This window comes from Melozone crissalis, unplaced genomic scaffold (assembly GCF_028551555.1).
Source record: "Melozone crissalis strain CALT ecotype California unplaced genomic scaffold, PUWL_Pcris_2 ptg000034l_1, whole genome shotgun sequence".
In the NCBI taxonomy this organism is placed as follows: Eukaryota; Metazoa; Chordata; class Aves; order Passeriformes; family Passerellidae; genus Melozone; species Melozone crissalis.
The window spans coordinates 7,476,161-7,489,648 of NW_026535812.1; the positions used below are offsets into that span (position 1 = coordinate 7,476,161).

General features: G+C 44.6%; 1 protein-coding gene and 1 non-coding gene across 2 annotated transcripts in view; one reads left to right on the forward strand and one right to left on the reverse strand.

The window, feature by feature from the left end:
* The window catches only part of LIMS2 (LIM zinc finger domain containing 2), a 29,674-nt gene extending 18,145 nt beyond the window's left edge, over positions 1 to 11,529 (reverse strand). Inside the window, exon 1 of the mRNA XM_054282429.1 lies at positions 11,462 to 11,529. Within this exon, the coding sequence (XP_054138404.1) occupies positions 11,462 to 11,472 (11 nt within the window). The 5' untranslated portion in view covers positions 11,473 to 11,529. The remainder of the gene's footprint in view (positions 1 to 11,461) is intronic.
* Positions 11,530 to 12,966: 1,437 nt separating this feature from the next.
* TRNAQ-CUG (transfer RNA glutamine (anticodon CUG)) lies at positions 12,967 to 13,038 on the forward strand. The gene has a single exon. It is a non-coding gene; the product is annotated as a tRNA-Gln (tRNA).
* The last annotated feature ends 450 nt before the right edge of the window (positions 13,039 to 13,488 follow it).

A 13,488-nucleotide genomic window follows, 5' to 3' on the forward strand; every position in this document is an offset into this window, starting at 1 on the left:
GCATGAAATGCACTGCAGCTGTGACACTGCACACCAGCCACCCCAGGAGGGATTCCCACACAAGTCCCACCACTGTCTTGGTAACAAAGATAATGGTGACACAGGGACTCCCCTGATGTTGATGCTGCTCCTGACAAGACTTCCTCAAAAGCATAAGAAAGATGATAATGATACAGTCTGAGCTGTCCACCCAAATGACCTAATGAGTGTGACTCATTATGCAGAGGAGAGAAACTATTAATCCAGGAAAATATAAATGAAAGAACCAGTACAAAAAAATAACAACTCAATTCTCTGCCTCAGCTGAACCCTTTGGGAAGAGCCAGACTACAGGAGTCAAGTGAACCACATCAGCTCCTGACCAATGTACCTCCTGTAATGCAAACCAGCAGCTGTGGCTTTCTGACAATCCACACCAAGAGTTTTGCATCCTTGCTCTTTTTCCATTTTTAACTCTGCATCGGTTTTCACTTATGACATTGTATTGTTTTGCACTCAAGCCACAATTTGCCACTTCAGCATTGCCCTAAAGATATGACTTTGCATTTATTCAAAGGTTTTACTTCAACATTTGCCAATTTCTTAATTTCCCCTGAGTACACGCCCCTGCATGCCCTCTTGTTTATACAAAACCAAGCATTTTTTCAACTAGCTCAAGGTTAAAATTAACCAAAGCTGGAAGGAAGAGGGAGCACCTTGCTAATTCACAGCATTTTTATGGTTCAGTTTACTACACTGCTGCAAAAGCACTTCTGCTGGCAGCACGGGGAAAGGAACAGTAACACCACAACCATCCTTTTGAAAAGTTTGACCTGCTGTGCCACTCATCAGATATCTACACCCAAATCTTTCCCACAAAGGACAGTCCCCAATATAAAGTGCTTCTTCTATTCTGTTTGCTCATTGATTTTTTGCTATTCAGTAAAGAATCCTCCTCTGTTTTAACAATAAACTGGTGACACAAAGACAGGAAAGGCTGTTAAAACACAATGAGATCAGCATCCTGAAATTATCCTGTCCTGCACAAACCCAAAAAATACCAGCATTGAAACAATGCTTTTCCCAATCTTTCATCAGTATGTGCTGTATCTTTAACAGATTATCTTTGACAAAGTACCTGATTTACAGAAATTATGTTTTTACCATTATAACTAGGTTTCTCGTGCTTTGACTTCTCAGAAGTATTTACTCTAAAGTACCAGCATAGGTCTTGAACGGAAAAAAAAAAAAAAAAGAAACAAAAAAGAGAAACAAAAGTTCCTTCTTTACAGAAATATTTGAAAGCATTTTACCTCCTTCTATCAGTGGAGTCAATACTACCTCTCTTTGAAAACATTTCTTCACAGGGATTTACCACTGGTGACAGGTTAAGGAAAAAGAAGCAAATATAATAATCCCACTGCTAAGAGATCAGAAGAGGAGCTCCAGCCTTCACCATCACACTTGCAGATTTCATTATTTTAAATGTGGCTACAAGACAAAATGAACCAGACATTGGACAATCAGAAGAACAGACGAACAGCCTCAGATTTTGCCTCAGGAGGAAAGGAACTGTAGGAGTGAGGAGTGCTTCTGTCAGAAAAGCCCAGTCAAAAAAAGTTTTCTTTAATTGCTTTCAAAAGTTTTTTGACTTTAGTGTCACACAGAGTTCTTCTTCATCACAATGCTGAATGAAGAATTGTTTAATAGTGACCCAAAACCTTGCAGATACAAAAAGAAAGCAAGGCAATACTTGGAGACACAAGAACCCAGGGCATTATCCAAACCTCGGCAGAGAGCAAAACCTATGCTAGGGAACCCTAAAAATGTGTTTTCTGCTCATTCTGGTCTACCAGTAGGAGCAAGTGTATACAGAAAATATCACAACATGATTACATTTCTGGGATGTATGCACAGACAGATATGATGAACTGGAAGAGCTACCACCACTTGTTTGTGTCACAGCAGCCAAGACAAAAATGAGAGCGCTCCAGGAGAAGGGCTGGTTCCCACTCCCACAGCACAGCTGAGAATTACTGACTTAAAGCCTCAATGTTGCCAAAGATACAAACGAAATCTGCTGGGACAATACCAGACTTTTTGATTAATTTCACAGATAATGACTAATGCAAAGAACAAAAGAAAGAGGAAGGGTGTCAGTTCATGAACTAGGGCTGAAAAACAGCCCCCAGCTATCCTTATCATTCCAAAAACCTCTCTGCAATGGACTTATCTGGACAACTTTCCCAAACTGAATCAACTTCTTTAGTATGCTTATTATTAAACTTGTCATAAAATGTTGGAAAAAGATATTTCCCATTTGTTTAATGCATGATTTGTTGTGCATTTGGTAAACTACATGCATAGCTTAACATTTTCAGCCTTTCTCCTTATGCTTGCATTGAATTTTCAGTTCATGCTAAATACTTTTTCACTGACTAAATAAGAAATGAATAGTGTTTCTCTCAGTGTATCTTCCTTGATCATGCAACCCCCAAACTCTGTGAAATAAACATTTTTCTTTCTTACTTAGAACACAGGGATAACCAAAATTAAGAAAAACATACAAAGGCAACTTATGGTCACAATATGGGAAAAAACCAATGTCTCCTTGGGCCTACCAGCAACAGCAATTTGCAACTGAGTAGAAACTGGAGGGGTTAAAAAATAAAATTGCACATATTGCAGCTGAGGCCAGAGTACAAGGTCTGTATGGCTAACCTGCAGGAAGCTGCAATCAGGCAGACTTTTGAGACCAGCAGCAACAAAAAATCTCTTGGTATTCACACAGAAAAAAGTCCTATGCCCTGGATACTTGGTAGTCCCTCTCAACATCAGGACATACTTATTACCAGTAAATGATGACCAATTACTTGTAAAAACACACAGTTAGCAGTGTTCACTCAGCCCAGGTAAATATCAACATAAAGAAACATACAGGTTTTAAATTGAATATTCCTCTTGCACAGGAAAACCACCTTTTTATTATCAAGCATGTACTACTTCATCCAGAATGTCTATATGAGAAATAATTCCTTACACACATTAAATCTTTCTCTTCTTCACTTCCACTAACCCAAAGGAGCTTAAATATGTTTGTTTACCAGCACTGACAACACAAATAATTCCCCACATGAATTCACCAATATCACCAACCACCAGCTGCTGGATTACTCTCCTTTGCCTGAATAAAAGACATAAACTATCAAGGCCTATCAGGAAGGAGAAGCAAAAATTATCACTAGCTCAAAACCCATGGATAAAATAATTCAGGAGAGAAACATCTCAAATGGATTAAAGTTGTCAGCACTGTCACCTGCTCAATAAAATCAAAATATATTGGCTTTATGCTTACGTTGCTTCAAGAACTATGATGTGAAAAACATACTCAGTTTATTTGTACATCTGCTTTTTCAGAGCTTTTCCTTCCTCTCACAGGCCTCTTCCATGCTTCTCACTTTTCCTGACCAGCACTGTCTCCACTCAATGGCATCACCATTTCCTTCACCTCCTTGTTAGCCCCCCTCATTAAATTCTCATACATTCACACCCACAGCTTCTTGTAGGAAAAAATAAAAAATTTACCAACTAACTAAGAGCTATTAGCTAAAAAGAGCAGGAAAAGGAGAGTTTTAGTGAGGGATGCACAACTTATATTGAGAAGCCAAATTAATTCCTCGTGTCCAGGTAAGCATCAGGCCAACTTCCTGCTAAGAAAAGTCTAAAATTCAGAACTAACTGCTAGAAAAAGAAAACTATCTCTCCTGGATACTCACTTCTCTCTCCAGTGACTCAGATCCCATATTGCTGCTGCAGCTCACAGTTCTCCCAAAATGCAAGTAACTAATTTTGATTTAACTCCTGCTAATTTACTACCACAGCATATATTGCAGTTGAAACAGCCATGATACACAGAGCATCACCATACAATTTCAGAAAGCTCCAACCCATACACAGTAACACCTTGCCTCTTCAGAAGGCTGCAAGCATTGGCCCTCCTTGCTCTTTAGCCCAGCCTTTTATCCCCTCCTGTTGATGCCCTGCCCCTGTGTGCCCTCTGTTCCCTTTGGTGGCTGGTCAGTGCCCCTGGGCACGCCATGGCTCATTGCTGTCAGTGCTGCTCACCTGCTGTGCCCACTGGGGATGAGGCTGGGCCATTACCACAAACTGTGTACCTACAATTTACCTCCTGTACAAAAGTAACTAATGAAAATTCAGGAGTAAAATTTTAATGTGAAGCCTGGAAAAAGTAATGATCATGTCAAGCAGTGGATTAGTCTGGACAGATTTAAGAGGCTCTGGTTTACATGTTCTCATGAAGCAGCTACAGTTGAAAGCTTTGGTTTCTGAAGCTGGATTGGAGTTATTTACAAAACCTAAAATCAATGAACTTGAAAATCAATGAACAGTACAGGTGAAGAATTGACTACTGTACCCTAAAACCCAAAGAATGATTAAATTTTATCAACATTTTGAAAAATTACTGCATTTCACCCTTATTTTACTCCCACAGTGCCCAAATGCTTCACCATTAACACCACTAACACTGTCACAGTTTGACACTAGACAAACACCAAGCACCCAAACAGTCACTCACTCACCCTCCCCTGCTACAGCTGGGCAGAAGAGAGGAAAAAAATTAAACAAAGAGTTCATGAGTTGAGATAAGGACTGGGAGAAAACATTCCAAGAGCAAAACAGTCTCAACTTAGAGGCAAAAAGTGTATTTCTTACTAAAAAAGTGAGAGGAGGATAATGAGAAGTAAAATAAGCCCTTAAAACACCTTTTTTCTCCCAACACCTCCCTCCTCCCCACAGAGAGTGCAGGGACACAGGGCATGGGGGTTTTGGTCAGTTCATCACCCATGGTTTCTCTCACTGCTCAGGGTGAGTAGCCCATCCCCTGTGAGACCGTGCGGTTCTTTCCCTCAGGAGACAGCTCTCCATCATGGTTCCAATCTCACATGCTGCAGTCCTCCCAAAACTGTTGTGGTATTGGTTACTCTTCCATGGGGTGCAGTCCTCCTCCAGACTGGAAGCAGGGCCCCCTCTGTCCACTGGGTCTCCCACTGGATCACAGCCTCCTCCAGGCACCCGCTCTGGTGTGGGCATCTCTTCCACGGGCTACTGGTGGATCTCTGCATCCCCCATGGACCCCCAGGGGCTGTGGGTGGATCTCTGCATCCCCCATGGATCCCTATTGGATGTGGGTGGATCTCTGCATCGCCCATGGATCCCCATGGGCTGCAGGGGCACAGCTGCTTCACCAAGGTCCTCACCACAGCCTGCAGAGGAATCTCAGCTCCAGCACCTGGAGCCCCTTCTCCTTCTCCACTGGCCTTGGTGTCCGTGTTGTTTCCCTCACGTGTTCTCACTTCCTTCTCTTCTCTGGCTAGAAAAAAATTGTGCCCCACTTTCTTTTGATTTTCTTCTTCAATGTTAGCACAGAGGCATTACCAATAGCTCTAAGTGGCCCAGCCTTGGCCATGTCCATCTTCAGAGCCATCAGGGACTGGCTCTGCCGGACATGGTGGAAGCCTCTACCTGCCTCTCACAGAAGCCACCTCTGCAGCCCCCTGCTACTAAGAACCAGGCCATGTAAAACCAACACAAGCACTAATGCTGGTTCTGAACAGTCTAGCACAGAAATGGAAAAGCTTCTCCATTGTTGCCTTCCTGTTATTGTTAAAAACTGAAAGCTTTCTCATCAGGAAAGTCCTTTCCTTCTTAATCTACTTGGAAATGAAAACAAAGCCACCTCCTCCCCTCTGGCTCTGTGCCAACAATTCTCACTTTAAATAAAGCAGCCCCACCACCAGAACCAAAAATCTATCAAATCCTGGAAAATGCTTTCACAATGCCATTCCCTTCCCCTTGGAGACCTACCCAGGAGTGCCAGGTGCCGTGTGTGCCCTGCTGCTCAGCAGGGACCCCGTGCCACTGAGGCGATCGTGCCGGCGCTGGTAGAGCTTGGAGGCTGCCAGCCCGCGGAGCCTGAGGCCGGCCATGCACCCCGGCCCCTCTGCAGGGAGTGCAGGGACACGGCGGGAGCAACGCCGGCAGCGCGACACTCAGTGAGTCACCTTCCTGCGGGCTGCTGGTTTACACTGCAGAAGAGCTGAAGCAGGATGCACAGACACCCCAGCAAGCACAGCCTCTCTGCCATTCTGCCATATCCTTAAAGACCTGACAGCCTCCTTCCTGTATTCCACTAGGAATTATTTACTTAATGCAGCACACTAGGGGCTACCTCATTCTTTCCTAGCCTTGCAGAATGCATCTGTATAAATGTCACAACTGAGGTAAAAAAAAAAAATCCTGAGTCTTCACATAATTAAGACACTTGAATCGAGAAACCTTTCTGATAGAAACACAGCAAAATGGAGAAAGGCAAAGCAGATTACTAGAGCTCTGACAGCAAAGACTACAGTTTACTGCAGATCAGTATCTGACCCTAGCATCTCCAAGTGCTTCCCTGCAGGCTGCTGTACTACACCATGTCCTAAGATACTGTAAACAACAGAGCTGTTCACTTGGACAAAGCACATTCCAAGAAACAAGGTTGCAAACACTTCTGCTCTCCGGCCTCACTGCAGCCGCTCGCAGCAGAGGGTCAGGAATCAGGGAGGAAGAACATACTTGGCATTCCAGGCTCCAGAGCTCTCTGGCCTTCAAGCATTACCATGAAAAATATCCTAAGAGTCATTATTAACAAATTACTTTTTAGTAAATTGTAAGAAAACAAAAGGGGAGGGAAGGGGAGGGGAGAGGATTTTTGTAGCATGACTGATGACTTCATGAGTTCTAAATTAATATTAACAACCAGGAATCCCTTCAGACACTTAAAGAAAAACAGAAGGGTTTATTGGGGCCCAGTACAACAGGCATGAATAACAAAAAAAAAAAAAATCTAAATTCACAAATCAGCAGCCTTAAAATCTACAATGCACTCCCCATTTCCTTGAGAGTTTCAGCTCCTGAACTGACAGCAATCTGCCACTACCATTTCTTTCAGTCTGTAAGTGTAGTTTAACCATTTCTATTTTAGAATACAAATGGAATAAAGAAAAATGTCCTCCATACTGGGTGTCTCTGCTAACCTTTGAAATTTTAGAGAAATAAACAATTTTAAAAATGTAAGATCAAATCACCTTTTTACTTCTAGCAAAAAATTAAATCACCCCAATAATAATCTCCCTCATCCTTAAGCAATCTGACAAAAACCCTCCTTCTCTCTCAAACACTTAAGATTTTAAGTGACTCATATGACATTATTCCATTGGTTTTCAAATAATCACTCTTCCATGGAAACTATGACTGTCTTATTCGAAAGGGAAGACAAGGGAATTAAAGGAAAAAACCACAAAATCTCAACAGCAAACATCCTGTCTTCCCATCCTTCAACACAAGCTCCTCACTCCCTCCTCTCTTGCCACCTTACACACAGAGTAAAAATGCACAGATTTGTTTTGTCTTTCCCTCTTGACAGATTGCTTTATAGAGACAGGTTTGATGCCAAACTCTACAGGTGATTACTTTCTGGGCCAAAGCAGAGAAGAAAGCAGCCAGACTTCTTTCAGGCATTTTCAGGCTCTTCCTCAGAGAAGGACTTCTATGGCCCCAGAACAGACTGAGGACCTTCCTATCTAGAGAGCAACAGAGAGCAAATTTAGATAGAAAGATTAAGATTAAAACCACATTTTCAACCCAGAAGAGCAGAAATGGTTGCTCCTAACTCAGAGAGATAAAACAACTCTTATTTAATGCAGGTACTGTCTACTCAGTGCCAAGAATCTTTTGTAATATTGTCCTTTAGACTCCCTCCTATCTCAACCCATTTTAATTGCAACTGCTTCATGTAAAGCAGCAGCAGCTCTCTACTGAATTAAAGAAGTATTTAACTAGCTAGCCTCATTGAAAATAATATACTGTTATTTCTTACCTTCACTGGATTAGGAACAATCAATAAGCATATCTGTAAATGCAGCTGCTCTTCTTTTGTTGACTACAGGAAGTACATAGGCGTATCCAGATCCCAATTTGACTAAGTATAGCGATAACAAAAATTTCTTATGAAGATAATTATGCTCTGAAACATGCACTTGGGAAATATTTTTTCCTGGGCTTTATATTAGGTCACTTTCTAAAGGCAACACAAAACAGCCCAGGCATATTTCACCTTTGAGTTTTCTAATCAACATCACAGCAGCAAAGTCTTAAAGGAAACTCTCTTCCATTCTTGTTTAGCTTCTACTTTGGGCATTTGACAACATTTTGCTCACTGGTCATTCACAGATCCTCTATCTTAGGAATAAGCTCATCATGAAGATAAAGAAAAATAAAACAACAAAATCCAGCTAACCAAATAAAATTAATCAACTCCACCCCAAACTCCAACAATCCTCAAAAAGGCAAAAGTCAAAATGAACAGATGTACTAAATATATCAAATACAATTCTAGAAGCAGTCTTCCCTTATTTATTGGTCAGGAAATACCATAGTTAACTTCTAAATGCTCCAAAAATCACAACTACTGTATTTATCAACACTGGAAATCACAGAAAGACTGCTTTGAAACATACTGTTGTTACATCCAATACACCATCTCTTACACAGAATTAGTTTTCAAATGTAGGTAAAACAACATGTAACCTCATAAAAGTAAAGAGTGTGGCCAGCAGGTCAGGGAGGTGGCTCTCCTCCTCTATTTCCCCAATAGCCCAGCCCAGAGCTGGCAGTCACAAATATTATTTCTAAAATCCAATTATCTAGTTATCAGTTTTCTCTAGCAAAGCACAATCCTCACACTGTAAAAATGTAACTAGTGATATGTTTAAGATTTGCATTTCATTTGCTACATAACCACCTAATTTTAGTAATTTTTTTTTACTATGAGTACACAAAAAGAAAGATGTGCATTTCTTTTCCCTGGACTTATACTTTTCCCCGGACTTATACTTTTCCCCAATGCTAAAAATCAATAAATCAAATCACTGCAGTTTTTTAAATTCAGGAGATGCTCTCTGCAGCCAAATGAAATAGAACACAATGAAAATGGAGTTATTTTTAATGTATTTTAATATTAATAATGCATCTGTAATCAGATTATCTAGAAGAGAGTCCTTTCATATTTCTACTTTATAAGAAAGGTGAAGTGAAAAATAATACTGTTTCAGCACCCCATGCTTTCCAGTCTTTTTCACTTTAGAACACTCTAAAACAACACAATCATTCCCTGTGTCAACAGTTTCAAGACCAAAGGGACATTTACGACCGTTCCTGGCTCAGGAAGGCTCCCACTGATGGATATTGTGGGGATGCTCCAGCTGTGAAGCAGTTCATCTCCTCCCAGAACCCTGAAAATCCCATGTCCCAAATGCTGGAGAACATCTGACTGCATAGTGTCAGCAGACTTGAAGAACTACCAGACAACAAACAGGGAACAACATCTGGGCACCACTCAGCAGAGTGACCCCTAGCTGGATGCAAGGAAGGACATTCATTCTCAATGCTGAATTCTTTGCAATGCCACAGGAGTCTGTCCCAGCCTGAAAACCAACTTTGAACACGGGGCTTGTCAATGGCATTGGCCAGGCAAGGGCTGAGCAGCGCAAGTTACACAGACACTGTAAAGCTTTGCTGGGAAACCACGACCCTAAATGGATGATACTATTAACAAGGAAACAGCAGCTCAGTTACAGCTGTGGCAAACAACTTCAGTAAATTGTCCTGTCCTGGGAATGACAGCAGACAGAACTTTAGAAATAAATGTTCACAGCTGACACACTTCCCAGCACAAACAGTTCTGAAACATTAAATAACACCTGCCTTCACTTGTCACAAGCTAAAGCCAAGGCCTGGTCATTTTAACAGCCCTGTGAAGTAAACCCAAGGAAAAGGGAACAGAAGTCCTGCATCACTTTCAACTGCACACTCTGCAGTGTCTCAGCTACCCTGGAGTTGTCCACCCAAGCCAAGGCTTCAAGTCAGAGATTCCAATGAGCAGTGTTACACTTTAACAGGCAAGTGTCAGGGGAAGCGTGGAGAGAAGACAATGACTGTCCACCAGCACTTCCCACTGTCCTCATGAGTGCCTTCACTCCAGGTAAGCCTGTCATTCTAAACAGTACCATGCCACAGTTCTGAAAAAATAAAATCAGCTGGCTTCATACAGCCACAGCTCCTTCAAAGTCCTCTCCATCCTCTCTCCATTTAAGAGCTGGATGGGTACCCATGACCTGTGAGCATTTAAGGCTCCCGAGTCTTCCTCTAGCTGTAAGAAAATGAATGCAAACTTGTAAATACACACCTGTTTCACATGTCAGAAAAATAAAAATGGACCATTAAAGACATGAGGAAAAACCCAGAAGAGTTTTAAGCATGTATAATCATCGAAAAGCATCAATTTGTTAATGACAGAGACCAAAAATAATACATTCCCAAATCACAGATGAGCATACACAGTTATTCAGCAGGTTCTCACACACAACAACCCACTAATCAGGATTCACTTTGATCAGAAAAAGCTGCATAATATAAACATCAAGACTTGACGCAAAAGGAAATAATACTTACACATAAAGTGCTCTAAATCCATCTCACTATTCCTAATCACAAAGAACAATCCTTCAGAACTACAGAAACATAGTAGGACTCATGAGGATGAGTGTCCTAAAAAGGGCACCCTGCTAATTGTAGTATTACGTCTTCATGCTTCTCATCTCCAAAACATTTCACAAAAGCAAGCTTATTTTCACAAGTTGCTTATAACATCTGGTTTTTATTTTACAGATGGGACAAAAACGTGACATTACAGCACTTGTGCAAGCCCTCACAAAATGTCAGAAAATGCCTTCCCCACTCCTCATTTACAACTGTCAATTAAGTTGCTTCACAGAGTTCTCCGCTGTCAGCATGAGAGGAGAATCTAGCTCCAGATTTAAACAGCTCCCGGAATATGTTAACTCCAAGGCCAGCTCGAAGAAGAGAAGAGTGAATCTGTGGGCAGAGGAGCTGCGAGCAGATCAGTGAGGAGGGCCCCGATGGGCAGCGGTGCGGGCACACCGGGCACAGGCTGCCAGAGAACCCGGCTGCTGAGCAAGCACAGCTCACACCTACGGCTGCTCACACCTACGGCTGCTCACACCTACAGCCGCTCACACCTACGGCTGCTCACACTACAGTCGCTCACACCCACAGCCGCTCACACCTACGGCTGCTCGCCCAGCTCTGCCCTCCGCTGTGTCCCCACGCAGGGCTCAGGCACAGCGGAGCAGCTCCGCGCTCGCACGGCGGGCCGGAGAGTGCCCCGCTCCGCCCAGGCCTCACAGCAGCAAAGCCTTCTGCCCCGACCCTTCCCGCAGGCCCCCATGGCGCTACCCGGGGCCAGAAGGAGCTGTTCCCCACACGTCACGGCCGGCCCAGGGCGCTGAAGGCGGGCACGGCCCAGACCCCCGCCCGGCTCCCGTGTGCCCGGCCTCACCTGCCCGTCATGGCGGCGAACCCGGCGCTGTCGCCGAGGGGCTCCGGGGCGGGACGGGCGGCTCGGCCGCTGCGCTGCGGCCCTGGCGGCCAGCGCTGACCCCGCCCCGGCGGCGGCCCCGGCGGCGGCCCCGGCCCCTTGGGTGTGGGCGGGCACCGCAGCCCTCGGTGACTCAGGGCAGCCCCCCCGGACCTGCGCATACTTTTCCTATAAAGGCAAAGAAATATGGAATAGCGAGCCTGCGGAACGGAAGGACGGGGGAGGCGGCGGGACAGGCACAGGCACGGCGTTTGCCCCTACCCAGCCACAGAAGATGCTTCGCCCCAGCTGGCAGCAAATCCATGGCAGCGCTGTGAGTGTGGGGTGAAGGGGGCAGCGCTGCCAGGCGCGCAGTCACAGACACCGCACTGACGGGACTCTGTTGCTGAGATCGGAGCAGCGGCGCTTCCAGCCTGTTCTGCGGGCTGCTCATCCCTGCACAACCCCCGGCGAGAGGAAGTGGCTTTCTGGCGTTTTACACTTCGGGTGCAGAAGACGGGTCTGGAAGGCTTCTAGAAAGTGGTCATGGCAACCATTGCTGCTGAAGCATGAGAGTAACACATTCCCCAAGGCGGGCCCCTCCAAATGCGACGTTTTTGATAATATGTCATCCCTTCTTGCCCATATTCAAGCATATTCTGATGTAAAGTCAACCACCAAATGTCATAGGAAGCTTCAGCTGAAAAGCAATTTCAATCTTTGTTTTCATCTTGTGAGATAGCCCAGTATGCTGTGAATCACAATTGTTACATGTATTGTTACATTTTGAGAGTGATGATTGAAACTCTGGCGTCCAAGCTAATTTTTCAGCACTACAGTAAACATTTAAAATAGTACATCATTCCTCACATCAGGGTCTGACTAACTGTTAGCCAGGAATCCTAATGCAAAATACCACACTGCCATGCAGTATTGGATGTTGAACTCCTTGCTGTGCAGCATAGGCAGTGAGTGAACTTCCTCACAAGAACTGGAGGTCAGTCATTGCTCTGCCCTTGGTGTGTCAGCTGTCCTTTGTCCTTGCTGCTCCAGCCCCTTTGCTGGGTTCAGCAGAGGGTCTTTGTTGAGCTTTTGTAGAGATGGGGCAAAGTTTCCCTCTCCATAGTCCTTAAGGAGCTGGAGTGGCTTGGTCTGGAGAGGAGAAGGCAAGGAGGCTTGTGGGGTGTGAAGGTAACTTGGGCAGCTAAGTTTGCCTGAATGAGAAAGGGCTTGTTGCCATTTGGGGAAGAGAAGATGTTGGGTGGTTTGAAGCGTGGCACGTGTAAGAGAGGTCCTGTCAGGCTTGGAGGGAGCTGTGGTGCTGTTGGCCTGAAGTTTGGTGTGAAGTGAGAGTGTGTGTAGGGCATGCAGGAAGGCTGCAGTTAGTGTGAGGAGATGTGCAGAGCAGTGGAAAGGCAGGCAGCCTTGTCTGGGGCCATAAGGCTGAGGCAGGCTGAGCACAGGGGCCCCAGGTGAGCTGGGCAGGAGGTCCTATGGTGTAATGGTGAGCACTCTGGACTCTGAATCCAGTGATCTGAGTTCAAATCTCAGTAGGACCTGAGCCTTTTGGTTGCCTCAGCATGCTTGCCCTCAGCATGCGTACACTCTCACCCCTCTCCTCTGCTGCTGCTGCACTGCTGCACTCTTCTCTCATCCAGCACACAGCACCTGAGCTGCACAACACCCACTCCCAATGGGCCAGGCACAGGACTCTGCTCTGGGACCACTGCCTCCTGTCTTGGATGCATCCAAAACCAGAGACTGGGATACACGCTCTGGGCAGCTGATTCCAGGTTGGATCAATCCCCCAGGAACAGCAGGGCACTCTGTGTGCCATTACTGGTATGCCCAACCCCTGTCAATGTCTTCTTTTTTCTCCTTTCCTCTGGGGCTCCTTTTCCTCTTTACCCTGCCAATTCCTTTCTATTGCTCTGCAATCATTCAAAGGAGCTCCAGCAGCACTGGGCAGTGCCCCATCATTGGGCTTCCATTTGTTTCCATGGGAGAGG